The sequence below is a fragment of the Lutra lutra genome, chromosome 4, assembly GCF_902655055.1.
Source record: "Lutra lutra chromosome 4, mLutLut1.2, whole genome shotgun sequence".
NCBI classification, from domain to species: Eukaryota; Metazoa; Chordata; class Mammalia; order Carnivora; family Mustelidae; genus Lutra; species Lutra lutra.
Window position 1 is genome coordinate 166,600,403 of NC_062281.1, and position 27,778 is coordinate 166,628,180.

Here is a 27,778-nt window from a genome sequence, read left to right on the forward strand (position 1 = left end):
GATCATGACCTGAGCCGAAGGCAGCGGCTTAACCCACTGAGCCACCCAGGCGCCCCGAGCACTGTATTTTAAATCGCAACTCCTGGTGTGCCAGGGGGGCTCGGGTGGTTAAGCATCCGATTCTTGGTTTCAGCTCAGGTCATGATCTCAGGGTTGTCAGATCGAGCTCCACATTGTGCTGTACGCGGACTGTGGAGTCTGCTTGAAATTCTCTCTTCTGTCCCTTCCTCTGCCTGCATGCACATGCGTGCTCTCTCCAAAATACCATTATAAAAAAATCTTTAAAACATTTTTAAATAAATTCTTAAAAAAAATAATTGCAACTCCCACTCCTCACACATATGCACAACCTGTTAAAGGCTCTCCTTTTCCTCCAAAACATGTATCACTGTTTAGTATCTATTATATACATATTTTTTGCCTATCTCCTCCACACTAGAATGTAAACTCCATAAGGGAGCAATTCTTCTACCATCTATTTACTAGCATATCCCCCAGCACCGAGAGAACACACCTTGGTACAGAGCAGGGACTCGGTATTTGCTAAGCAACATGTGGAGAACTGAAGGCTCAGTCATGTTTTCTTTGCACAGCACCTAGGACAGAACGTAGTACTTAGTAAGCTTCCTGCTAGTGATGAGAAAACACTCAAAACAGTCAAAGCAACATAGTGCATATACGTGCAGAAGAATCCAAAGGACTGATGAAGAAGACCAAGCGGAAAAAGGCTTCCTCGGGGAGGGGAATGCCACACAAAGGATTAAGGATGACAGTGAGACTATAAAGGCCAAGGGCAAGCTGGCACCATCAGTGGAACTAAAATTATTGACTTAATCCTAGGAACTCTACTCCTATCCTAAATAGAGGTAAGGTTTACTAGAAGCTCTCAGACTTCCACAAAGGGCCAAGTTAGACAAAAGCAGCGTATACTCTACCTTCGATTCAGAGATCAACACACCGAGGTCGTACCATTTTACCTGAGGCCTGGATCTGCTTTGTCCTGCCCCTGCACATCCAGCGAGTATCAGGGTACAGAAGGCCTCCTACTTCCTTGGCTGGCCTCTCTTCTCCTGCCCCTGATTGAATAATACCTCAGGAACCCACCGGTACCGTCCGCCATCCCTATGCCTGTGCCATCCATAAACTGGAGGGAACTAGGTCAAAACAATCACCTATTAACTAGCTAGTGACGGCTGCCCCAGGTAAAGGAGTCCAAGGAGGCAGGTGGAGCAGACCAGATAGGCCCAGGACTGTCTGAGCTAATGGAAATGGAGGAGGGGTTCCAGACGAAGCTTCTGAGGAAACATCAAGAACCAGCGGCGCTCTGGAGCGGAGCGGGAGGAAGGCACTGAGGAGGACCGGAGCGGCTGAGGCACGGGTGGCGCTAACGTCACTCAGCGGGGGGGGGGGGGGGGGGGGGGGGGGGGGGGGGGGGGGGCTGCTGCTTCCTACTCTTCACGACTAGCCCTCAGCTCTTCCGGGGTTATAAACATACATCTAGGTCACAAATGACACACAATTTTGTCAAATCAAAGACAAAGTCCATCAATCTGCATTGGCAATTTTTAATGTTTCACTTGTGCAGAGCAGAAATTTGTATTTAAAGGCACAGAAGGAAGGAAAGGCAGTTATCACAGCGTGAATTCATGGTTAGAGGATGCTGGAGAAAAGCAAAGGACTGCTCCTCTTTAGCCTTAGGAAAATAAATAATGCAGTACTAAACTAGACCTTTATTTTTATTGTATTTCCATGTAAAGACATTACCTAGTATGAGCTGAGTAAAAGACTTTCTGGCCAGATACCAAAGGTGCAGTTGATTCCACTTTGGAATAAATGCCCAGAAGGGAAACACTACCAGAGAGTGGGAGCTCTAGGCAAAGTCAGTTCTCATTCAGAAAATGGACAGAGATTTGAAGCAGTCAAACACACAGCTCTGAAAACTGGAACTCTTTCATGATACTTGTTTTGAAAATAAAAATTAGCTGCATATCAAGAACTCTAATTTTCAAAAATGGAATCAGGCCTGATTAAATAGTACTTATGACCTCCTGATAAAAATTACAAAAATAAAAACCAAACCTCTTCTGTCCTTGAAAGAGATATAAAACTATATTTTTTCCTGAAATACCTTAAGAGAAACATCAGTATTTCACCCTTATGTCTCTTAACATTTCCTTTCTTCTTTCCACATTCTGGCACTTTAAAAATAGCAAAACCTGTTCAATAGGGCAATTTCTGCTAAGTGAAAGGATGTACTGTTTTTGAATAAAAGAGTATAAATGAGGAAAAAGCTGAAGGTTCTGAAAAATACTAGTTTACCCCTAACGGGATCATATCCACCATGTAGAAATAAAGATAAAGACTGATATTTTCCTAAAAACAAAAACAAAACCCAGTGATTTAAAACATTCTAAACATAATTAATAATTTCAAAGCAGTATTAGAAGCTCCTGATCCGTGTGAAGCAAGAGAGGGAACCCAGAAATTTGGTAGAACAGTAGAACGTATTCCTCACTGCTTTCATTTAATTAACACCAGCCTTACCAATTATTTTCTTCCTTATTTAAAACATTGATTGGCCATGTTAGATCACAATAGCATGAAAGCAAAAAGAAATCTCAACTTAAGTATGAGCACAATGATTTGGGACCACTGTCTCTGCCTCACACAGAGGATGCTGAGGGGGTGTTCCTCTTTTCAACATATGCCCCTAAACACATTATATGCAGATTCCATATAAGTGTGAAAATAAAACAAGTTTTGTATTTTCTCAAGTAATTTTAAAAGTCGATGGTAAATTAGATGCTAAAGATAAAACCATGCCTTTTAAAAACATTAAGCCTCAAAATTTCTTCCGGTGTTTTTTTTTTTAAGAAATGGATTATTAAAATCATTTTTTGACATGAGATATTAAATGTATTTAAATCTGGGTTTTTCTGTACTTAATAATTTTCCTTTAAAAAAAAAAGTTTAAAAACATCAAGAGCTGGAACATGCTGCCAGGACAGAAATAATCAGAATTGTCTTCAGCCGCAGACCCTGGGCACCTCAGTCTTGTTTTGAGTTTTCCAAAGCTTGAAGCCTCTCCAGTAGTGGAGGGTGAGAGTAATGCCACATTGAAAACAGCCAGTCCGAAACAGGGAATCCCAAGTTATCTTTGTTTAGTTTGATTAAAGCAGAATATAAGTCCTTAGCTTTCCCAAGTTTCTTGGCAAATGCATCAGCTTGAAACTCAAATCTGCGGCTTAGGACTGTTAGGCAGAAAGAGAGAACCTGAAAAAGTAAACAGAAGAGTTTTAACCACTGCCCCCGACGGCTGCATGAGCAAGGCTGCAGGGGAGGTCAGCTCAGGATAAGCAGAGCAGCAGGCCCAAAGAAAGATCACTCATATTTAGGGAATCTGAGGTGGGGAATTATTAATTGAGCTCCCCCCCACACACACAAGCAAACAGACCAGTAACAGATCTATATCCCAATGAATGTGATTCTGACAAACAAAAACATGAATTTTTAAGAATCTGCCATGTGCCAGCCACTGAGGGAGGCACTGTACATATTCCCCAACAATCCCACATGGTAATTACTCTTACTGCTGTTTCACAGATGAGGACGGTGACATTCAGAGGAGTGAAGTAACTTAGTGGAAGTCACAGAGCTAGAAGGTGCTGGCAATGAGAGTCTCGGTGGCTCTCCCGACCACGCACACCGCCTTCCTCAGTGTCAGCGTTAAGTCATGGTGATTTCCATTCAGACTCTTTCTTTCTCTAAGAAAACATATTTTTGCTCACTAATTCCACATAAGAGGCTACAACCTCTATCTAATGACAACCTCAAAATTGAATTTTCTACAGTGTCCTGAGCTATGGCAGCATTGCCAGAATATGTATACAGTCACTGAAGATGAATGACCATTACAAAGGAGTCAAATTTCATTTGAAAATACAAATTTCTAGGGAAAAAACAATTTCTTTGTACACTGAAGAACTTCAGGATAAATGACATGAATTCTAGTTTTTACCTTGAAATACTTCAGCAGTAAAACAAAAAATAAGTCTCTTATTTGTACCTCTCACTGCTACTAGCAGATAGAGAGTTTCAAAATAAAGTCTGAGAGCTCCTAATACCTTCTTAAACATATATAAAGCTATTATCTGAATTCTGCCTGCAATTTCTACATCTTGAATAGTTTTTTAGGACAGGATCATCATGTGGTTGGTCCCTATGGGCCTATCTGAATCTCTTATTGAACACGTAAAAACACAAGAAGATACTATGCCTGTACCTTCCTACTTTGCTGTAGGCTTCCAGACTCTTAATAGGGCAATTTTCCCAACTTTCCCAGGAAAACAGCTCTTTCCTATCATGCCTCTTTTTTTTTTCTTTTAAAGAATGAATGTCATATTGGGTTCTTTTTAAAATTTTTATTTATTTATTTGTCGGGGGGGGGGGCACAGGCAGGGGAGTGGAGGCCCAGGGAGAAGTGGGTTCCTTGCTCAGTGAGAAGCCCAATGCAGGACTCAATCCCAGGCCCCTGGGATCATGACCCGAGCCGAAAGCAGTCACTTAAGCGACTGAGCCACCCAAGGCGTCCCTCCTATCATGCTTTCTTAAACACTGACATTAAGCATAAGTTTTTTTGTTTAAGTATCTAGTCCTTTTGAAACAAATCTTCTGCGCTAAGATTTTTTAAGCAGTTGCTAGCATCTCTGCAAATTAATCACACTTCCAATTACTCTAATACCCAACATTTATTTAGGTGGTCTTGGAAGTGAACTCAACCACTCAATATAAGGAAGCAAACAAGCAAACAAAAACCCTCTGCACAGCCGCATTAGCTGCCACAAAGGATAACCACTAACTCTGTGCGCGCCTCTACTTCGAATAGGACCCTTCAAATCAGGCCAGATCTAGTAACTGCTGCTTCATGAGTCTGATGATCTGGCTTTCCCATCTACGGTAGGTTAAGGATGAAAACTAGAAAAGGGTAACGATAAGGCAAAGTCACATTGACAGTAGTGGATTATCAGCCTGACAGTGAGGAAGAGACAAAAAAAGTTAAATAAACAGCATAACTGCTTAAAAAGCAAAGTGGGGGCGCCTGGGTGGCTCAGTGGGTTAAGCCTCTGCCTTTAGCTCAGGTCATGATCCCAGGGTCCTGGGATCGAGCCCCATATGGGGCTCTCTGCTCCGCGGGGAGCCTGCTTCCTCCTCTCTCTCTGCCTGCCTCTCTGCCTACTTGTGATCTCTCTCTGTCAAATAAATAAATAAAATCTTTAAAAAAAAAAAAAAAAAGCAAAGTAGTGGGGGGTCATTTAGTATACATAGCGCACTGTCCCTAAGGCATGCCTGAACTGTGATAGAAGACAGAAATGGTAGTATCATTAAAAAGTGTTCTCTCGGGGCGCCTGCCTGGCTCACTCAGTGTAGCATGCAACTCTTGATTTCGGGGTTGTGAGCTCAAGCCCCACATTGGGTATAGAGATCACTTAAAAATAAAATCTTAAAAAAAAAAATGTGTCTCTAACCTCTTTAAGCAGTAACAAACTGCATAAGGAATTTTTATAAATATTTTCAGTAAAAAAAAAAAAATTTTTAAAGATAGTAAATCTCAGTGCTCTGGAAAACTTTTAAAATTTAAAATTTAGTTTATGTGGACAATGCTATGCAAATATGATCTATTCCTCTCTATTTTTCTTTCCAAACTTTTCCCCCTCTGTAATGGAGAAACAGGATACATTTGGTTTATCTCAAAATCTTTATAACCTGTCTCAAAGAAAGAATCGTTCTGAATGGAAACATCTCAAAATCCCCAATATTATTTCTTGGCTTAATGATTTCTTGGCTTAATTTGGCTTAATTTATCAAATATCATACATGTTGTCACTATCAGATTTGTTAATACACAGTCACATCAATCCATGCCTTACCACCTGCATGGAGTCCCCCTACTGAGCAATCTGAGTAGTGGTTCTTAAAATTTACTTACCATAATATACCCAATTTTTATTTAAAGGGCCTGTGGTGGGACCCCCAAGGCTGTTCTGAAGTGGGCAGTCAGAGAACAGACCAGAGGAACAGTGTCATACAGCCTCCCACATCTAGCCGTATATATACTCAACTAGCACTGTTCCATTCCCTCACACACACAACATGTTCCGCCAAGCACAGGGGAATGTGTGATTGAGGACATAGCATTCCAATAGTTAATCTCCATATACCAAGTCTCGGAGATACATGTTAGATCAAGGTTTCTACCACCAAAGTCTAGTCCTCCACTCCCCCGCCCCGCCCCCCTGCGCCATTCCCCCCACCAACTAATAGTATGCAAGCATTTGTTCATTTGGGCTTGGGTTTTTCTGCTACTTTCTTAGATGCACCAGTCAATCAAGGGACTAAAAGACTTTGTTTCATCTACTTGTTAAAACTGTAGCTTTCTTTTTTTTTTTTTTAAGATTTTATTTATTTATTTGACAGAGAGGTCACAAGCAGGCAGAGAGGCAGGCAGAGAGAGAGGAGGAAGCAGGCTCCCTGCCGAGCAAAGAGCCCGATGCGGGGCTCGATCCCAGGACTCCGAGATCATGACCTGAGCCGAAGGCAGCGGCTTAACCCACTGAGCCACCCAGGCGCCCCAAAACTGTAGCTTTCTTTATTTCTTTCACTATCCTAAAGGTACTAGATTTGAAATGCAAGGGCATATGTGAGATAATTTTAACGATCATACATTACCTCATTATAAGGTGAAAAAATAAACTGGAAGATGATCAATAATCCAATGAGAGTGGGTTGGCTGGTATGAAAACCAAACGCAGCAAAAAGCTCCTTTCGACCAATTAATACGGCAAACAAGAAGAAACACAGGAAAGAATTCATCTAGAAAGAAAGACACAAAATTTCTAACTACATAATAAGGTAATTTCACTGTGGGATCAGAAGCATGAAAAAACTAGAATCAGACATTAGGGTGTGACTCTAAGAATGTGTTAGTATAATCACAGAAAAAGTTATTCTAGAAAGAAAAGTAAAACTTCCCCAAATGTCTAAGCTGTATAGTTTTCTATAAGAACAGGCTTAAGTGGAGCCTTCTATGACTGAGGGTTTGAAGTGGCCAATAGCAACAGAGTTATCTTCTTTCTGTAGAAAATTGAAGGGCTAGAATGGATTCTGGCTTTGTTTGCACTAAATCATAATCAGACACAAGGCCTTCCACCTCACCTTGATATGGAAGCTCCAAAAAACCAAGATTCCCTTGAATACTCTTTTTTTATTTTTAAAGATTTTATTTATTTGTTAGAGAGCACAAGCAGAGAGAGCAGCAGGCAGAGCAGGCAGAGGGAGAAGCAGGCTCCCCACTGAGCAGGGAGCCGGATGTGGGACTTGAACCTGGGATCATGACCTGAACCTAAGGCAGACACTTAACTGACTGAGCCACCCAGGCATCCCACCTTGTACTCTTTAGGACCACTGGAGCTGTACTGAGTAGTTAGGTCCAAGAAAAAAGTAGCCGCATCTTTAACAATAAACGAGAGGAAAAAAAAAAAAAAAAATCAAAAGTCTGCACCAAAATATGAGTAAAGAGGTATTGGAGTAAGGTTGGAGAACAAATACCATTCTTCCCCTTGGCAGGTCAGGATCTTGGAGGCCAGAGGTACCATATGTGAATGTGCTGCTCTAAACCATTTGCCAGATGACCCCAAAGCTATCAGCTAAGAGTGAGGCTAGGCACAAGTTCGCCAGCTGGCCCAGGAAGGAGTGCAAGCAGCTCTGCCATTCAGTCCTGGTAACTCAGTGGAGCCAACATGACAAGCTCCAACAGAAAACTTCACGCACAGGGAAGGCCCCTACGATTATAAGCTATGTGTGCCATTTATGTCAAGTAACTACTTGCTTTTTGAAAAACAACTTTGCTTTGCTACTGGGCCCATCCAGAGACTGATTCCCGACCATCGGACACTAGGATCCTGCATTCTGAGCTGCTCCTCCTAAACGGACCCACCTATAGCCAGGAAACTGTTCCGCCCCAAAGCACTCCAACATCAGGCTAAGTGGCGTACATGCAAGTGGGAATGAAGGATGTCACGAAGAGAGAAGTTAAATGAGCAAGTGGCTCATACTCCCAGTATCCCAACTCCTGCCACTCTGCACCCCTCAATCAACCCTTACTCACGGGGAGCTCCCTATGATCATTAATTGGGGATAAAAAACGAGCACATTTTACAAATAATACAATATGCTGGCACTGGCTGAAAGGGGACTGCTGTGGCATTGCAGAATCACTTGGGGCTGTGTCTGGAAAACAGCAGTGAAGGAAATACTCTCAGTGAGGGAAATTTTAGGTAGTATATCTAAATTTTAGGTAGTCTGGAAGGATAGAAGGTCTGAGCTAAGACTATATAATCACTGGCAAATAATGGTATGGCTGAATGATCAAGGCCTTGGAATGAACTCCAGGACGGCTAACAAGATCTGGAAAAGAGGTATGCGGAAAAAGTTCCAAAATTATCCCAGAGTACGATAATACTTTGGACCAATGTGGATGTTCACTAAAAGAATCCACAGTAGGGGCACCTGGGTGGTTCAGTGGGTTAAAGCCTCTGCCTTCAGCTCAGGTCATGATCCCGGGGTCCTGGGATCGAGCCTCACATCAGGCTCTCTGCTCAGAAGGAAGCCTGCTTTCCCCCTCTCTCTCTGCTTCCTTATGATCTGTCAAATAAATATACAAAATCTTTAAAAAAAAAAAAAAAAAGAATCCACAGTAAAGGAGACTGTCAATAAGGTAGAGAAGATACCTGCTCTGTGGATGTTAGTCGGCTTCTCTCCCCAGTCACTCTAGGACTTGGTCAAGGAACTTTTGAACAAAGTGGCCAAGGTGCCAGGGCTGGAGTCAGTGCCTTAGTCAATAACCACTGGCTTTCACTGAGTGCACAGTCTATTAGAAGGGGCAGTCAACTCCACCCTGGATCAGGCATCACACACCACAGACCAGCCCACTATCTCGAGATAGCCTGATTCCACTGCACCCCTTCCTTTATGAAAACAGCACAGATTTTCCTCTTTAGACCAAACTCGGATTTAGACTTATTTACTGTCTTACTTATTGCTATCTATCCACACAACTAGCCTCAAGCCACAGATTCATTTTCTACTGAAAGATGCAAGGCAACAGAGGGCCCACAGGGGCTCACAAGCCTTCTCATGCAGACCGTCACCAGAACCGGTGGGCCTTTAGAAAGGTACGAAGACCCACTTCTGATCCTTATATAGTTCCTAAGTATGGTGATTGGACAGTTACGCTGTTGTGTGTTATCTGCCTCCCTCAAATCTTGTTACCTTAGCACATTACCCCTCTGACAGGAAAACAAAACAAAAACAAACACCCACTTCAGACTGGGTTTAAGGCCACATCTGCTCAGAAGCAGTCAACAGGATATAGTACTATTTTGCCCAAAGCCTGACAACTGTGGTAACTGCTGCTTTACAGCTGATTTAGACCCCAGAGGAGGAATGTTATAGGAACTGTTACTTTCTTCTCTATAGCCACTACAGGTCTCTTCAATAGTGGCTTGTAAATGAGAAAGAAAGTTTAAAAAGAAAGCATTTTAATTAATGTCCAGCTTATCAAGGCACACGGCTTTTGATCTTCGCAGTTCCTAGAGCTGAATGACTCTGGAGGTGGCCACAATGGTGGCAACAACAATAAACACTGATACCGTCCTTACCGCTTCCACACACTACTCCAAACTCTTTACATGCCTTAGCTCATTTATTCTCACATCAGTCAAGATGTAAGACTGGGACGGCGACAGAGAGAGCTTAAGGAACTTGTCTGAGGTCATAGGTAGTAAGTCAGGGAGCCGTGAGATGAAGCCACCTCTCCACCAGACCACCTCTCCTGCCTGCCATACTTCCCCTTCGTTGACTATCATGCCATAAAAAGAGAACTGTCACTCCCACTTACCTGGCTGATAATGATATTTTTGACTGTGTGTCCCAACTTCCAGTGCCCCAGTTCATGGCCAAGTACAGCAAGCACCTCCTCATTTTTACATCCTTGTTTCTTATTCTAAATCAAAGAACGCATTGAAAATAAATTAACAACCTTCAAAAAGTTTATGCCTTTTAACCCAGTAAGAGGCCTTCTTAGATTCTAACTAACTTAAGAAAACAATCAGACCTTTATGCAAAACTTCTCATCCACTTAATAAAACATTCTCTGAATCACTCCATGGTAGACACTGGGTTAAACATTGGAGAAAGAATCATGAACAAGACAGATATTCCCTGACTTCATGAAGCTTACAGTCTAATCTGGATTAGGAAAAAAGAATGCTAAAAATATAAGTATCAATAGACAATATTTAAATAAATCATGACAGGGGCACCTGGGTGGCTCAGTGGGTTAAAGCCTCTGCCTTCAGCTCAGGTCATGATCCCAGGGTCCTGGGATCGAGCCCCGCATCGGGCTCTCTGCTCAGCAGGGAGCCTGCTTCCTCCTCTCTCTACCTGCCTCTCTGCCTACTTGTGATCTCTGTCTGTCAAATAAATAAATAAAAATCTAAAAATAAATAAATAAATAAATAAATAAATAAATCATGACAAAGTTATATGACAGCCATATTGTTTCCAAAATTATGTTCTGACATGGGGAAAAGGTTTATTAGGTGAAGAAAGTATGATACAAAACTAAAAGTAATGACTCCAATTAAAACTAAAAATAATGATTCTAATTATGAAAAAGTGTAAATGTAAAATAAAAACACAAATACAGAAAACAAGCTGGATGTATATCAAATGTTAACAGCAGCTTTTTCTATATGATACAATTATAGTGATGTTTATCTGTTCTGTATCTTTCCTATATTCCAAATTACCTACAAATAAGCACGTATCACTTATGATAACCCCCCCAATACACCATGAATTGCCCTTTAAAAAATTGAGACTTCCAAGTTAAGATGGCAGAAAGAACATTCACAATTCACAACTAATGTGACTCCTTCCAAAATCCCCAATAAAACTATAGTCAAGGGAACTTTTTTAAAAGATATAAACCCGCATGGATGGGGAAAACATGAAAGGTAACTACAGCAACATTCTGGAAGCAGGAAAGCAGATGGGCATATGAACAGACTTAGCAGATAAAGAAAGCTGACTCACAAGGCAGCAATAGACCAAACAGAACCAGCCTGATTTACACCACAGTCTGCAAAGGGCTTGCGAACTAACAATACTAGGTACTTCTGGAACTGGGAGAAAAGGGGAAGGCCCTACAATAAGAATTGGGTACGAGAGGCTTCAGAAGTGGTAAAAGCTCCAGATTCCTTCTTCAACTCCACACCAAAAGGCAACTGTTCCTCCCTCATCGTGGCAAGAGCCCGAACATTTATTTTCTCTGGACAGGGCAAAAGAAGAGAACCTTTCAAACAAGGGTTGGGGATAGTGGAGGGCTAGAGTGCACTAGCAACAGACTATATATCTGGTCAGCTGTGGGTAGGGTATGCTAAATACTGACAACCCTCTCTCCTGACCCAGTCTTCTCCCTGCACCTGGCTCCCCGAACACTACCCTCCAGGCAGAAGATCAAAAGAGTACTCCCTGGGAACTCTGACCACTCCACCAGGAAAGGCTGGAGGATACTAACACCAGGTGTTGTCCGGCCAAGAAGCCCACCCAGGCCAGCCTATAGCGAAGCCCAAAGTGAACACGCCTTATCAACAGGCTCAGAGATTCCAATCAAGTTTTTAATCCCATTCTCCTACTAAGGAGTAGACAACCAAGAATTACCAGATATATGAGGGAAATTGTTAAGATGGGAGATTCAGAAAAAGAGCAGTATGAAAGAAATAGACATTATATAAGGAGAAAATTTTAATTTTTTCGAAACCCTTCAAGACATATGAAGACTGGGCCAGGAAAGGTGAAAAAAATAAGTACGAAAATTGCTAACATTTATTAAACAATGACTACATAGACCCTCTGTGCTAAATACTTAATTATGTCATTTATACACCACAACCGCCATATGATATAATTCTTCAATTAGCAATAATCGCGCCTCGGATAAACCTCATTGGCTACGATACTGCCACTGCGCAAAGCTATATATGATATAATTCTTATTATTTCCACTTTATGGTTGAGAAAATCTAGGCACAGAGAAGTTAACTAATTTCCCTCTGGCCACACAACCAAAGTCTGGCATTTGAAGCCAGGCAGTCTGGTACCAGAGACCTGTGCTTTCAACTTCTACACAACTATGGATGTAAGAGGAAATTATTCAACATTCATCAATCAAATAAAATAATTTTAGTTGACACATGTGTAACCACTTGCATATTATTACAGTACCACAAAATAATTAAACATAAATGGCAGATGGTCGTTATCAATGATGAAATACGTTTACTAAGTCACAAAAAATTGTTTATAAACTTCCCAGATTCAATGTAAATAGTGCCAATACACAATGAACAATGTAATCTTATACACACTCACACATGTACACATATTCACTCATCAACACAAACATACACACACACACACCACTAGATGCTAGCTTCTGGCAATGTTACTAAATAGTCTGAAAAACTCTCAGATATCTAAAAATGCTTATTAACAGGTTACAAATATCCCTTTAAAAAATTTTTAAAGATTTTATTTATTCATTTATTGGAAAGAAAGAGAGAGAAAGTGTGCACACAAGTGGGGAGAGGGCAGAGGGAAAGGGAGAAACAGGTTCCCAGCTGAGTAGAGAGCCCCACATGGGGCTCGATCCCAGGACTCTGAGACCATGACCTAGCCAAAATCAGCCACTTAACTGTCAAACCCTTGTTTGAAAGGTTCTCTTCTTTTGCCCTGTCCAGAGAAAATAAATGTTCGGGCTCTTGCCACAATGAGGGAGGAGCAGTTGCCTTTTGGTGTGGAGTTGAAGAAGGAATCTGGAGCTTTAACCACCCAGTAGCCCCATAAATATCCTTTTAGACATATAGTTTAATTCATTAGAAAGTAAGGGGAAGTCAAAGGTGAGGAGTTGAAATTGAGATCCTTTGCACAAATCTATGAAGAACTATACTCTGAGTCAGATCACATGAGCTAGAAAAAAATATGGTGGCAAAATCACCCAAACGTGTCAAGTCTTACCTAAAATGGGGAAAAAAAAGCGCCTCTTATTAAAAATCATGGGGCGCCTGGGTGGCTCAGTGGGTTAAAGCCTCTGCCTTCGGCTCAGATCATGATCCCAGAGTCCTGGGATCAAGCCCCGCATCGGGCTCTCTGCTCAGCAGGGAGCCTGCTTCCCTTCCCCTCTCTCTGCCTGCCTCTCTGCCTACTTGTGATCTCTGTCTGTCAAATAAATAAATAAAATATTTTTTTAAAAAAATCAAAATCAAAATCATGGGGCACCTGGGTGGCTCAGAGGGTTAAGCCTCTGCCTTCAGCTCAGGTCGTGGTCTCAGGGTCCTGGGATAGAGCCCCGCCTGGGGCTCTCTGCTTGGCAGGGAGCCTGCTTCCCCCTCTCTCTCTGCCTGCCTCTCTGCCTACTTGTAATCTCTCTCTGTCAAATAAATAAATAAAATCTTTTAAAAAATCAAATCAAAATCAAAATCAAAATCACGATTGGTATGGTCCAGAAAAATCCCAAACTGACAGATTAAAGTACTTCCGATTTGGTAGCATTGGGGACAAATGACAGAAGCAAATGCAAATCCTCTAAATGAGGACTGCACCCTAAACTCAGACCCCTCAGGATTCCTAAAGATTAAAATCAGTGATGCATTTTGAGCTCACAATAAAAATTGCCAAAGACTTCAAAAAATGATGGAACAATGAGTAAGAGCAGAAAAAATAAAGAGCATCATTAGCTCCATAGGACTTTAGATAATGGAACTATTAGATACAAAATACTTTTTTTTTTTTAAAGATTTTATTTATTTACTTGACAGAGAGAGATCACAAGTAGATGGAGAGGCAGGCAGAGAGAGGGGGGGGTGGGAAGCAGGCTCCCCGCCGAGCAGAAAGCCCGACGTGGGGCTCGATCCCAGGACCCTGAGATCATGCATGACCCGAGCCGAAGGCAGAGGCTCAACCCACTGAGCCACCCAGGCACCCTGATACAAAATACTTTTAAAAGCATACTCTACACAAAAAAGAGATCTAAGAACATGAAGAAGAATAGGAGATATCCATAAACAACCAAACTGATTTGAAAAAGAAACAGAGCTTTAAAATTAAAACACAGGGCGCCTGGGTGGCTCAGTTGATTAAGCGACTGCCTTCAGCTCAGGTCATGATCCTGGAGTCCCGGGATCGAGTCCCACATCGGGCTCCCAGCTCCACGGGGAGTCTGCTTCTCCCTCTGACCTTCTCCTCGCTCATGCTCTCTCTCACTGTCTCTCTCTCTCTCTCTCAAATAAATAAATAAATAAAATATTAAAAAAAATAAAATAAAATTAAATTAAATTAAATTAAAACACAATGGGCTGGTTAAAGAATGGAATAAAGATACCCAGAGAAAGAATCAGTGCACTGGAATGTAGAGACCAAAAGACAGAAAATTTAAAGAGTGATTACCACTTGTGGAAGACAGAATGAGCTATGTATGTATCATTCATGTAAATGGATATGGATGTAACATTCACCTAACTGGAATTCCAGAAAGATAGACTGGTGAGAATGGGAAAGAGGCAACACTTGAATGTGTAATTGGCTAAGAATTCTCAAAACTTCAGGAAAGATCTAAGTTGTTTGATATAAGAACAACAATACATCCCAAGTAGGACTGAGATAAAGAAGTCCATACCTACAGAACATGAAAATCAAAGAGAAATCTTAAGAACAACCACACAGAGCTATAAAGAAATGACAATAAGCCCAGAGCAGATGTTTTCAACAGGAACAAAGTAAGCTACAATGTAATGGAATGGCATCCTTTTTTTTTTTTTTTTTTTTAATTTATTTGAGAAAGAGAGTGAGCACAAGCAGGGGAAGGCCAGAGAGAGAGAGAGAAGTAGACTGATATGGGGCTTGATTCCAGGACCCTGGGATTATGACCTGAGTGGAAAGCAGACGCTTGACCAACTGAGCCACGCAGGCGCCCTAGAATGGCATCTTTAAAGTGCTAAGATAACGGGGCACCTGGGTGGCTCAGTTGGTTAAGTGTCCACCTTTAGCTCAAGTCGTGATCCCAGTGTTCTGGATCAAACCCCAGGTGGGGCCCCTGCTCAGCTGGGAGTCTGCTTCTCCCTCTCCTCTTTTCCCTCCCCTCTAGTTGTGTTCTATCTCACTATCTCTCTCTCTCTAATAAATAAATATTTAAAAATAAAAATAAAGTGCTAAGATAAATAACTCAATAAGAGAGTCTTGAATTGACATTCAAGGATGAGAATGAAATAAAAACAAAACCCAGAAATGTCCAAATGTCCAAAAACAAAACCCAGAAGTGTTTTAGCACCATATACTTCTAGAAGAAGTAAAGTTATGTCTAAAAGGAAGGTGTATGATGAATAAGGAATGGTAAGCAAAGAAACAGGTAAGCATAGGGATAAGTCTAAATAATGACTGTATAAAATAATAATAATAATTTGCGGGGTAAAAATTAAACAAAACTAAAACACAAGATGAAAGGAATAACTGGGTTAAAGTGTGTATGGTCCCTGGACAGGTTAGGAAGCAGTGAAGATACTGGATATTTTAAGATTTTTAAGTTATATATTTTAAGATATTTAAGTTGTAAATTAAGTTAAGCTTAATTTTTAACAGCAGTCATTGAAAGAACAATCATACAAGAACCTTCCAACCTGAATAACAACTCAAATATAATTTTTTTTTAAAAACCCGGATACAGCTCTAAAAAAAAAAAGCAGGAAGGTGCATGTGTGTATGTTTGGGATTAGGGTGGGGGTATGGAAAGGACAGAAGAAAAGGGCATAAAATAATATGGTAGAAATAATCTCAAATATATCAGTAATTACAACATATATAAATAAACTAAGATTAAAAAAAAAAAAAAAGATAGTGACTCTCAGTTCGGATTTAAAAACAACCATAAGGGGTCACCCAGGTGGCTCAGTCGGTTAAGTGTCTGACTTTGGCTCAGGTCATCTCAGGGTCCTGGGATAGATAGAGCCCATGTGGGGCTCCCCAATCAGCGGGGAGTCTGCTTGTCCCTCTCCCTCTGCCCTTCCCCACACTCATGCTCTGTCTCTCTGATAAATAAATAAAATCTTCAAAAGATAAATAAATAAAAATAAAAACAACCGTGAAAACAAAACCTACTTATATGCCCTGTATATGGCATCTCAGACAGAGGACGGTAAGGTGGGAAGTAAAAGGATGAATGAGATTGTGGTGGATGGCTGTACATGACGAATATACTAAAAACCACTGCACTGTACATTTAAAAATAGTAAGTTTTAGCTCAGTTTTTTTTTTTAAAGTAATGGATGACATCTAGCAAACTTTAGCCAAAAGAAGATTGGTGTAGCTATATTAACATCAGACAAAATCAACTTAAAAGGCGACTCAAGGGGTGCCTGGCTGGCTCAGGTAGTGGAGCATGGGACCCTTGATCTTGTGGTGGTAAGTTCAAGCCCCATGTTGGGGGTAGAAATTACTTAAAAATAAAATCGTAAAAAAAAAAAAAAAAAAAAAAAGATGACTTAACAGCATTATTAAAGAAGGTCACTACAGAATGGTCAAAAGTTCAATTTACCAGGAAGATGCATTAATTCTGAATTTATATGTACCTAATACTATTTCTTTGGAATATATCAGTTCTGACAAATCTTTTAATAGAGGATGTAACATACCTCTCTCAATAACTGAAACGTAAAGCAAATAAAGTATCAAAGAGATATAAAGATTGGAACCAAATAATAAACAAGCCTGATCTACTGACATACACAGTATATTGCAACAAAGAATTGGAGAATATGCATCCTAGGAAAGTGAAGGCTAAGGGTTTTGAAATAAACTGCAGCTACTTAAAAGGGTGAAGTACAAAAAAACCCAGATGAATATGGAACTGATTTTGTTTTATAAAATTCAGAAAAATGTAACCTAATAGGAACACAAACGGCCACATTTATTCTACCACTTTCCCCCTCCCTCCCCAATTCCTCTGGGTAGATACATGAGAAAGGGGATAAACAGATTTGCAAGATAGTATTGACATTTATTATCTCTTTCCTTTTCAAATATTAGAATTTAGGTCAGAGCACATCTGGTAGGCGAAGAAAAGAATGAGAAAACTGACCTAGTTCTTTAAAAGGCAGAGAGACACATGTGTACCTGTACCTTCAGGGCTGTTAAGCAAGAGTACCAATTTTGAGCACCAATTAACAGACATCTATTACAAGGGGGAAATAAAGAGTGAAAATTCACATATGAAGATATTCACAACAAGAATATTTTTAACAGCAAAAAACTGGAAACAATCCATACATCCAATAGGAGAATGATGAAAAAAATGATAATTTATAAAGATGAGAAATACATAGTAAGATACTTATGGTCAGCTGAATTATTCATGTTTTCTAACTTTTCTATTGCCTTCATAATAAGCAAAAATGTGGCTGTTTGGTTTAATAGTAATAATAATGGTAATAGCTCCCATTCCGCAATGGCCTATGTGGCAGACACTGGATGTATTAGGCATTTTACATGCAGTTCACTATTCTCCCCTACAATAAGGCAGCTATCAGTAGCCTCACTGTAGATAAGGTAAGGCAGTCCTCAGACTTTGTTTTCACTAGCTGCCAGCTTCCTGATATGAACTATGAATTCTTTCATAGAACCAGCTCTCTGCTAGATAGCACAGGCCTCTGTGTCCTAGCATGAGGCTGGTTTTAGAACACTATTAGAAAGTACACAGAGTCACAAAGATTTGGAATGACGACAGCTTAATAAACAAGGGTCACTTCCCACACAAAGAAGACTTACTTCCTTGTGATAGATTCTTGGACAAAATTAGATTTCCTTTACTTCCCAAACTAACTTCAAGTAAAGGAATAAAGAGAACTATCACACATCTTCTACTTTTCTATATCACTTTCTTTTTCACAAGATTTACCCACTGACTTGTTTGATCCCAATACCACCAAACTGGGTGGGGCGGGGGTATTATCTTCATTTTAGAGATGAAGAAAAGGAAGCTGACAAATTAAAAATGTCTTGCTTCAGATCATCTTGCTAGTGAGTAGTGGATAAATCCCGACCCCACATCTCTGGGACCTGTGCCCTTTCTATTACTCTTATTAACTGGGAAGACTTACACATAACCCTAGTACTTGCTGAGACATACTTCTTTTCTTCCCCAAAAGGGCAGCTTTTCTATAGTTTTATTTTTCCTTTTACTCAAACTACTTTTGAGACAGGTTGTTCCAAACATTGTCTATCTCCAGAAGGATAAAATGCCAGAGTTAAGTTTCCTCAACATCTTTGAAAATGTTAATAACCAATACAGAACCATTCACCAAAATGTTACTAGCTCTCTCTGAGAGGAGGGATTTCAGATCACTTAGTTTTCCTTCTTTAGACTTCTATTAAAAATGAAATGCTGGGACGCTTGGGTGGCTCAGTAGGTTGAGCAGCTGCCTTAGGCTCAGGTCATGATCCCAGTGTCCTGGGATCAAGTCCCACAAGGGGCTCCTTGCTCAGCAGGGAACCTGCTTCTCCCTCTGCCTCTGCCTGCCAGTCTGTCTGCCTGTGCTCTCTCTGACAAATAATAAATAAAATCTTAAAAAAAAAAAAAAAAGAAAGAAATGCTTCCTTTTCTCTCCCTCATCCAGATTAAAAACCATCTTTGCAGCCCCCCACCCCACTGCGCTGTACACAGTAGGCATTCAGTAGCAGGTGACTAAACCACTGTTTCCTAAACTTCTGCTACATCTGTGTGCTCTTTGTGTGATTATTTACTCAATAGCTTTCTTTAAACCAATTCACTTTTTTAAAACTTAGCCTTGTCCTAAATGGCCATATTCATGAAATCGCTGTATGCTAGTTCTATCTCTGTCCTAATGTACCTTAATAAATATACAGCTATTCAAATTTAAAATACTGCTATGCTACCTAAAACAGTGGTATGGTACATGCACTGGAAAGCACTACAGTTAATGAGTTTTGAGTCAAATTTGTTGTTGTTGTTTTTATGAAGTTTTTTATTTTAATTCCAGTATAGTTAGCATACAGTGTTAGTTTGTGTACAATGTAGTGATTCAACACTTTCATAAACACCGTATACTCACCACAAGTGTGTCCCTTAATCCCCATCACCTACTTCACCCATCCCCCTGCCCACCTCCCCTCTGGCAACCATGAGTTTGTTCTCTATAGTTAAGAGTTGGCTTCTTGCTTTGCCTTTTTTTTTTCCTCCTTGCTTGTTTGTTTTGTTTGTTAAATGCCACATATGAGCAAAATCATATGCTATTTGTCTTTCTCTGTGTTGAGTCAGTCTTTGACTTCCTTCACTCCCCATAACAGCAATCACCAGGTACTTTAAATCCATCTTTTACCATGACTCTTGCACTTATTCTGATTCTCACTCTAGTGCAGACCCTCATTATCTTGGTTACCTTAATGCAATAGGCCCCTAGAAGTCACCCTGCCTCCAGTCTGCTCATCCTGTATGCTGCCACTAAACTGTAATCTTCCTAAAGCAAGCTTTGGCTCCTACCCAAATCAATCTAACCCTTCCAAGTCACTGGAAACCACTCGATGTCTTCAGGAAGAATTTTACAAACTGATCTCAGTCTACCTTTCTATCTCCATCTATAAAAATCCACATAATTATTAGTCTTAGGATAGCCAACATGTAGTTTTATTTTGTTTTGTTTTAAATCTCTATAGTTTTATTCATTCTATACCTTCAACCTGAAAAGCCCCATTCCCAGTCAAAATTCTACTTAGGTCAGGTATCTTCTCTTTTAAGAAAACTGTCTATTAGAATTCTCAGTAATTTCTTAACTTCTAAAGGCCACACTATTACAGCCACTTTTACCACACCCTGCTTTCATTTATGGGCTATTTGTATTCATGGCTAGTCTCCTCTACTACAGGTTCTTCAGGGCAGGACTATGTCTAATGTATCTTTGTTATGTAACTTATACCTAGATGCTAAAAATTTGTAGTTATCAATGAAATTAAGCAGGCTTTTCAAGTCAGCAAAATAACTCAAACTCCACTCAACACACTTCTAAAGACTATCTAATCTTTTGTAGGATTTAAGCCAAAGAATAATGTTCCCCTAGATACCAAAGGTCAGTGATTTCATTACATTGTTTGAAATGGACCACTACCTAACGTCATTGTTTGGCTATGTTATCTGCCCCCATCCCCACACCCCTGAATGTGGTTACCTCTTAAGCAGCCTGACTTGCTCAACTTACATGATTCCGCTGTGCTGCCTCTGGGTTACCCTTTCTGGACTTCAGTTTTCCTACTGATAAGATGACCTTAAGATCTCTTCCTAGCTTAAAATCCGGATGCCTATTCAGACCAAAGTGACTTTTATTCCAACATCCTAACTGGCAGGATAACCCCACTTCAAAAACAAGCAAAATCAAAGCAGTTAGCCCTCTCCCAATGCTTAATTCCTTCACAGACTCTTGCCTCATGTACATATTTATGATAGGCTAGGCACTTTAGACTATCTTTTTTAGCATCAAAATGGATGTTCAAAAGGTAATAGTTATTTTCTGGTAGTTAAAATGTATAAAATGGAGTACAAGGTATTTCCCCTATACCGTTTCATTTACCTCCCAACCCTAAAAGGCAGACATCTATAGCCCAGTATTTCTCAACCAGGAATGACCTTGCCCCACAAACCCTACCCTATCCTCCACCAGGGCCATCTGGCAATGTCTGGAGATATTTTTGGTTTTAACAATTGTCGGGGGTAGGAAAGGTTGATACTGGCATGTAGTGGGGAAAGACCAGGGAATACTGCTAAATATCCCTATGATGCACAAGATACTCTCCCACAACAAAATTTACCTGGCCCAAAATGTCAATAGTGCCAAGGTGAGAAACCCTGCTAGTATCACCCTTTAGTTAAAAAATCCAGAAGAGGGGGCACCTGGGTGGCTCAGTGGGTTAAGCCGCTGCCTTCGGCTCAGGTCATGATCTCAGGGTCCTGGGATCGAGTCCCGCATCGGGCTCTCTGCTCGGCAGGGAGCCTGCTTCCCTCTCTCTCTCTCTCTCTCTGCCTGCCTCTCTGTCTACTTGTGATCTCTCTCTGTCAAATAAATAAATAAAATCTTAAAAAAAAAAAAAAAAATCCAGAAGAGGGCGCCTGGGTGGCTCAGTGGGTTAAGCCTCTGCCTTCAGCTCAGGTCATGATCTCAGGGTCCTGGGATCGGGTCCTGCATCGGGTTCTCTGCTCGGCAGAGATCCTGCTTCCCTCTCTCTCTCTCTGCCTGCCTCTCCATCTACTTGTGATCTCTCTCTGTCAAATAAATAAATAAAATCTTAAAAAAAAAAAAAAATCCAGAACAGAGCTTAACTTACTTGCCCAGAGTTACGTAAACTCAAAATCGTCTCTGAATGACACCAAAGCCAATAGCACATTCCCATACATACACAAATACTGACAGCTATCTCTGATTAAATCTGGGTTGTTTCTTATCACTATCCCTTCTCCCCCATTTAGTCTTGATACTTGAGATCTTGCTTATCAGCCTCGGCTCACCTCATCCAGGGAAGAATTCAGAAAAAGTTTCTGAGACTTAAGTCAGGTTTAAGAAATGTCTTCTCAAAAAAAAAAAAAAAAAAGTCTTCTCTTGTGCTCCCACTGCATCCGGGATACATAGCTTCACTGTTACAATTATCATATTGTACTGGGCTTCTTCTCTTTAGACCATAAGCTCCTCAAGAGCGAAGTTTCCCTCTTATTCTTACACTTCCAGTGCCAAGCAAAGTGTCTCAGCACAAAATGTGTTTCATAAATATTTGTCAAACAAACAAAAGAAAACTGACCACACTGTACAGTGTACCCAAGGACACACAGCTACTAAATGACAGAACCAGGATTCAAATCCAAGTCTCTCCAGTGCCGAAGCCTATCACTAGCGTGTCTCAATGAGCTAAAAATCAGATGTTTACCTTCTCTTTATCCTGCCTGGGAGAATTCTCTGAACATAAACATATAAGGAATATATACAATGTCCCTGTTTTAAGGATAGCTTATAGTTATAAGAATTTTCCTATCTTATGCTTCCAAGTTTCATGTGTATGTTCTGCAAAAGCTTACAAGGTAGTTAGCATATAATAATAGTGATAATCTCTCCCAAATACCAGAATTATAAAGGGGCCATGGGATTCTTATCGGACAGTCTCCTTGAATTTACCGCTCACTACATAGAAACTGATGTTATTGTGAGTTGTCATAGGAACTGTTTATAAAAACGAAGCCAGGGTCTCTTAGGAAAAGAAGAACTCACTTTAACTTTAGCTTTTATTTCTTCACTGTCCCCTTCTCCATCTTTGCGGGGTTCCATGCCAGACTCCTCCAGGATGTCTTTGTTTAGTACAGAATACTCTTCTAGTAGAGTGTCAAACAAAACTATTCGCTTGTTCTTGAAGAAGCCATAAAAATAAGCATTGCTGTGGGAAGAGCGTTTAGATCCTAAGGAAAAGACAGTTCAAAGCATGGAAAATAATTAAAAAGTTTGGGGCTCTTTGGAGAGACTCCTAGAAATTGCATTACCGGAAAGGACATTAACATTTTCAAACTGTTTAATACCTGAAGAAAACTGTTATCAACATAAATCACCACCTGCAGTGGAGAGCGTCTGCTTCCCTAAAGTTTTGCCAACAGCAATAAGTAAATAAGTCTAAATATCCAATAGTAGTGGAATGATTAAATTATGGTAGAGCTGTGAAATGGAATTTTAACCAGCCAGAAAAAAAGCAATACTTCTGAAGAATCTTAACAAGACAGGAAAAAGCTCACCAATATACTGTGGAGGATATAAAACATATATATACATAGTTTTATTATTGTCATGGAAAAAAAAGTATATGTAAATAGAAAAGCATAGAATAGGCCTATAAAGACATATTTCAAAATACTGAAGTGTTTACCACTGGCTTCTAGAACTATGGATTTTGTTCCCTCCTTTATACTTTGCAAGGCTTTTTAAAATAAGTATACTTACTTCTATTATCAGAAAAAGTTAAAGCTATTTTTAAAGAGACTGGGGAAAAAAACATACCTAACAGTATATGGCTAACGAGAGCTGAACTATGGTTAATTTTTTAATTTGCTTCTTTATATTTTTCTTTATTTTCTAAATGTTCTACACTGTGCAGGGACCTGTGTGGTTAAGAGCAGACTTTGGGTTCAAATCTTGGCTCTGCCATGTAGTAGTTGTGTAAATGTAAGAAATTTCCTTAACTTCCTTGAGCTTTTTTTTACCAGTTTATGACATGAGGCTAATCTCTACCTGACTGAGCTGGATTAAAGATTACATGATAAATTCTAAGCGAATCAACCCATATACTGCCTGATCCATAAACTATTACTATTACTTATACACATTTTTTAAAAGAAATGATAAAACATTTGTTTCTCTTGAGAACTTGAGCTATCTCACAGAAAATATATATTCTATATCTACTCATACTTCTAATATAAATTATGGTTAGCAGTAGGTTTAGGATACAGTATATTCTACATATATAGCAGTATGCTTGGAGTATGTTTAGAATTTAGGAAGGCTTTAATTAAGTTGTAGCTTATTTATTTTATTATTTTCTCATTTTTTGGCTTCATTGCCTAGAAGAGCCAAACATGTGGTCCAATTCTGACAGTGGTATAGGACCTCAGTATCTGGAGTATCATGTATCAGTCAGAGGTCTTACAGTTCTCTCTCATTTCTGTCTTCTCCGATTCTAATTTTTAAGTACAAGTATTTCTTAAAAGCTGCCTTAAATTATTTATGGAAACAGGCAAACTGTATACTTATAAACAAAATAAAGTTAATGTCTTAATATCTCCCACTGGTCCAAATTTCTCAAAGTATAGCCCAAGGAATACCTATACCAGAATTATCTAGGGGCACTTGTTAAAAGCAGATACTAAAACACCTGGGAATGGAGCCCAAGAATCTGTCTTTGAACAAAATTACAGTCACTAAAGTTTACAGGAGTCCCTGCCCTAGACCATAGGCATTTTGTGTCACTGTGCTGGCATATAATATATATTCAATGAGCGTTTACAGAATGGGTTGATGAGGCCACTTGAAGTAATATACTTAAGAACTCTGAAAACCAATGTAAGGCATTGCCATCTGTGTCTTTCTGTTTAATGATGTCTTACCTTCACCTCTCAGCAGCATTTGACACAGCTGACCACTCCCACCTTGAAAGACTTTCTTCTCCTATCTCAAAAGAAATACCACTTTCTCCTGGACTTCCTACCTCCATGGTCTCTCCTCAGCCTCCATTACTGGCTCTTCCTCTCCTGCTGACTCCAACCTGAAGCCCCTTCTCTTCTCTAAATGCCCCCATCCATGGCATTAAACAGCATCTGTGTCAGATGCTTTCCTATCAATATTCTGTCCCCAACCTCTCCCTAGAACTCCAGGTTCATATATCCAGCTGCCTATCTGCCATCCCTACATCTCCACAGGGATGTCTGTAATGCAGATTTGTTGTTTATATTCCTGTGTGTGTATGCCTGTGTGTGCGCTTTTCCCCTGCCCAGTGTCGAATTCTCCTTTCAGTGTTGAGGGACTTTCTCACCATGTAAGTGTTGTGGGAGACTCCTGGCACCTGGCCCACGCCCTGGCTCAGTCAATCAGATACACCCACCCACGGGGGACTCTGAAGATTGAGCTAATTACGCAAAGAAGCAAGGCAGTGAGGAATTAATGCCATGGGTGCTAGTTGGAGGATGTTAAGAGAGCAAACTGCCAATTTCAACAGCAGGGTTGTCAGCAGACTGGCTCTACAGTGAGATTCTGAGCTCCTCCTCTCCCTGGGAATAGCCCATTTTCCAAGCTTGTAAACTTAACCTTCCTGATGATTTTGTGAGCTATCAAAGATTGTCTCGATAAGAAATCTTCCTGCTTCGATCAGCCATAGTTGGCTCACTGTTTATTCGGAGCTAACCACTGCTTGAGGAACTCTAATACAGTGTTCAACAGATACCTCAACATATAACAGAACTTAATCCCCCCACCCCCCCACCTGCTCTTCACTCAGTTTTCCCATCTCTGTAAACCACCATTTATCCAGCTGCTCAGGTCAAAAATCTAGGTCATTACCCTTAATGCCTCTGTTTCCCCAATTCCTTCACAGGTAATCTGTGAGTAAATTTCTTCAACTCTCCCTCTGAACCAGATCCCCAGTGCATCTACTTCTCTGCATAGATTACTACTGTAATATCCTAATCTAAGCCGCCTGATCTCTGCCCTGACCACGGCCAAGGCCACAGCCTCCGAACAGCTTGCCGGCTGCCACTCTTGCCCTCCCACTATAATCTCTTCTCCAGAGAGCACCCCACAGTATTTAAAAACTACAAACCAGACCATGTCACTAAAACCTTCAATGGCTTTTCCCCCCTGAATTTACAATAAGACCCAAGCTCTTCTCCTGATTCACCAAGGCCTATGTGGTCTGACTCCTGCCTTTGTCTCACACTTCACGTCCTCACACCCTTCTGCTGTGCTGTAGCCACACTGGGCTTTCTTTTGTTTCCTGCCAACACAAAGCTCTAGAAGGTCCTCCCACTGATCTCAGCATGGATGGCTTCTTCCTTTAGGCGTCAGCTCAAATTCATTTGTTCAGAGAGCTCTTGCCTGATGACCCAATCTAAAGTTATCTATCTACTCAGTCATCCTTGATCACATCACACTAGTTTCATTCTCTGCACAACACTTGCTGATAATTTTTTAGAACACAATATTGGTTTTTCACTACAATATCCCTATCAACTTACAGATCCATAATGTATGTTGTTACTATTAGTAATAACACTTAATCATTCAAAATATTTCTAAGCATTATTACTATTATTTTAAAAATTACATTACAGACCAGTAAACTTATGTTTAGCAAAGGTAAGCTGCCAAAGTCACAACAGGTAACCTGTGATAAAACCGGGATGAAAGCCTATTGACCCCACAGCCTCACCTCTGAAATGCTACCTTCCACCTACTCAATTTTTTTTTTTTTTTTTTAAAGAAAAAACAAGCTCTGGCCAGTTTTACTAAAGAAAAAGCCTTGTATGACTCACTTTTCACCAGTCTGTCCTGGCACGCTTCTAATGATAGGAGAATCACTTCGAGCAATGAGAGGCAGGGTGCATACTCCACGGTACTCCCATTTTCTATGCCCAATTCAGTAGCACTACTGCCACTGTAGCAATGGACACCAGTTCTGGCCAACATGGCATAATATTCTATGTGAGGTTTCCTCAAGGCTGGCGGTTTCACTTTGCCATGTCTGATGATTATCAGAGTCTGCTTGCACCCCAGCACATACTTTCCACTCTTCATATTGATTTGGAGCACAAAGATGAACTCCAGTGGCTTTTTTGTCTTCCTGCCTTAAGTGTGGGCTGGCCCCGAAAGATGGTCGGGGAGCGATGAATAAAAGGCTAAATCCTGATAGTCCATAAAGTACCAGCTCATGTTATAATTCTCCATAAAGCCTTCCCTATTTCATCTAAAACCACATGGCACTGACAGTAAATATTACACATTCTTATCAATTACCTCTATTGTGATATCATTAGCTGTCGTTTCATATTATCTGATTATCCCTTAAGTGATAAGCAACTTAGGTTGCCCCATCAGTAAAAGTCCCTAAAAGCCAGTCCTACTGTACTGATTGATATACTTCTAGTTTACTATTAACTAAGAGCAGTGACCTCAGGGCCTAAAAAGTAGTAGGAATTGTCATTCTACCATTTCTGCCAGAGATGTCCCAACTGTGCCATTAGCTGGGCTGTTACCTCAGAACCACTAGATGTCTGAGACTTCTATACTCTTCTAGTCACTGTTAATTCATTCTTTCCCATTGTGGCCATCTCTATTCTCCCCAATCCCATGATTACTTCTCAGTTTCTACTCCTTCATCCAATACAGCTGTTTCTCTGATTTTTTTTTTTTTTAAGTTTAGAGAGGGGATGAGCAAACTATTGTTTGCCCGCCAAATCTACTCTGCCACTTATTTTTATAAATGAAGTTTTATTAGAACATAGCCATGCTCATTTGTTTATATATTATCTGTGACTGCTTCTGTACTCAAAGGAAGGGTTGAACAGTTGTGACAGAGACAGACCATGTGGTCCACAAAGTCTAAAATATTTATTGATTAGTCCTTTACAGAAAATGTTTGCCAAACCACGGTTTAGAGGAAGCAAAACTGAAACCTGGGAGGTGAAGGGATTCATTAAAGATCCCACAGGTGCTAAGTGGCAGAGGCAGAACCAGTCTCACGCATTTACGTGGATTTTAATTTATGGATTCTGAAAGTCATGGTATCATACAACAGTTTTACTCTACATCTTTTTGGGCTTGAGACTTTAGTAGTCTTATGTAAGTTAACATATAGCTTAACTCTCAAAAGCAATTATCATAAAAGCAGAGAATAACTGATCTGAAGTCCAATGGTACTATATTTTCGGTAATGTGCAAGTGAAATCAGACACCTCCAGAACACTGGAAGTTTCGTTGGATGAGACAAAGCCAGTAACACTGGTTTTCTTTATAAGCCCCCAAACTAGTGCTAAATGGAACTTGACTATGCAAAAGTCCAGCTCAATTACCTGAGGGAGCCA

General features: G+C 40.3%; 1 protein-coding gene, 1 non-coding gene and 2 pseudogenes across 2 annotated transcripts in view; 1 reads left to right on the plus strand and 3 right to left on the minus strand.

Annotated features, from left to right (window-relative positions):
• Nucleotides 1-1,551: 1,551 nt before the first annotated feature.
• Nucleotides 1,552-27,778, minus strand: part of ZMPSTE24 (zinc metallopeptidase STE24) — a 42,266-nt gene continuing 16,039 nt past the window's right edge. The window contains exons 7-10 of the mRNA XM_047727012.1: nucleotides 22,431-22,615; nucleotides 9,956-10,060; nucleotides 6,727-6,870; nucleotides 1,552-3,273 (exon numbers count right to left, since the gene is read on the minus strand). Coding sequence (XP_047582968.1) covers nucleotides 3,049-3,273; nucleotides 6,727-6,870; nucleotides 9,956-10,060; nucleotides 22,431-22,615 — 659 coding nt within the window. The 3' untranslated portion in view covers nucleotides 1,552-3,048. The remainder of the gene's footprint in view (nucleotides 3,274-6,726; nucleotides 6,871-9,955; nucleotides 10,061-22,430; nucleotides 22,616-27,778) is intronic.
• LOC125099582 (small nucleolar RNA U13) lies at nucleotides 9,250-9,350 on the plus strand. Its single transcript, XR_007127290.1, has one exon. It is a non-coding gene; the product is annotated as a small nucleolar RNA U13 (small nucleolar RNA).
• On the minus strand, nucleotides 11,948-12,097 carry LOC125099404 (uncharacterized; annotated as a pseudogene).
• LOC125098319 (60S ribosomal protein L30-like) lies at nucleotides 22,800-26,543 on the minus strand (annotated as a pseudogene).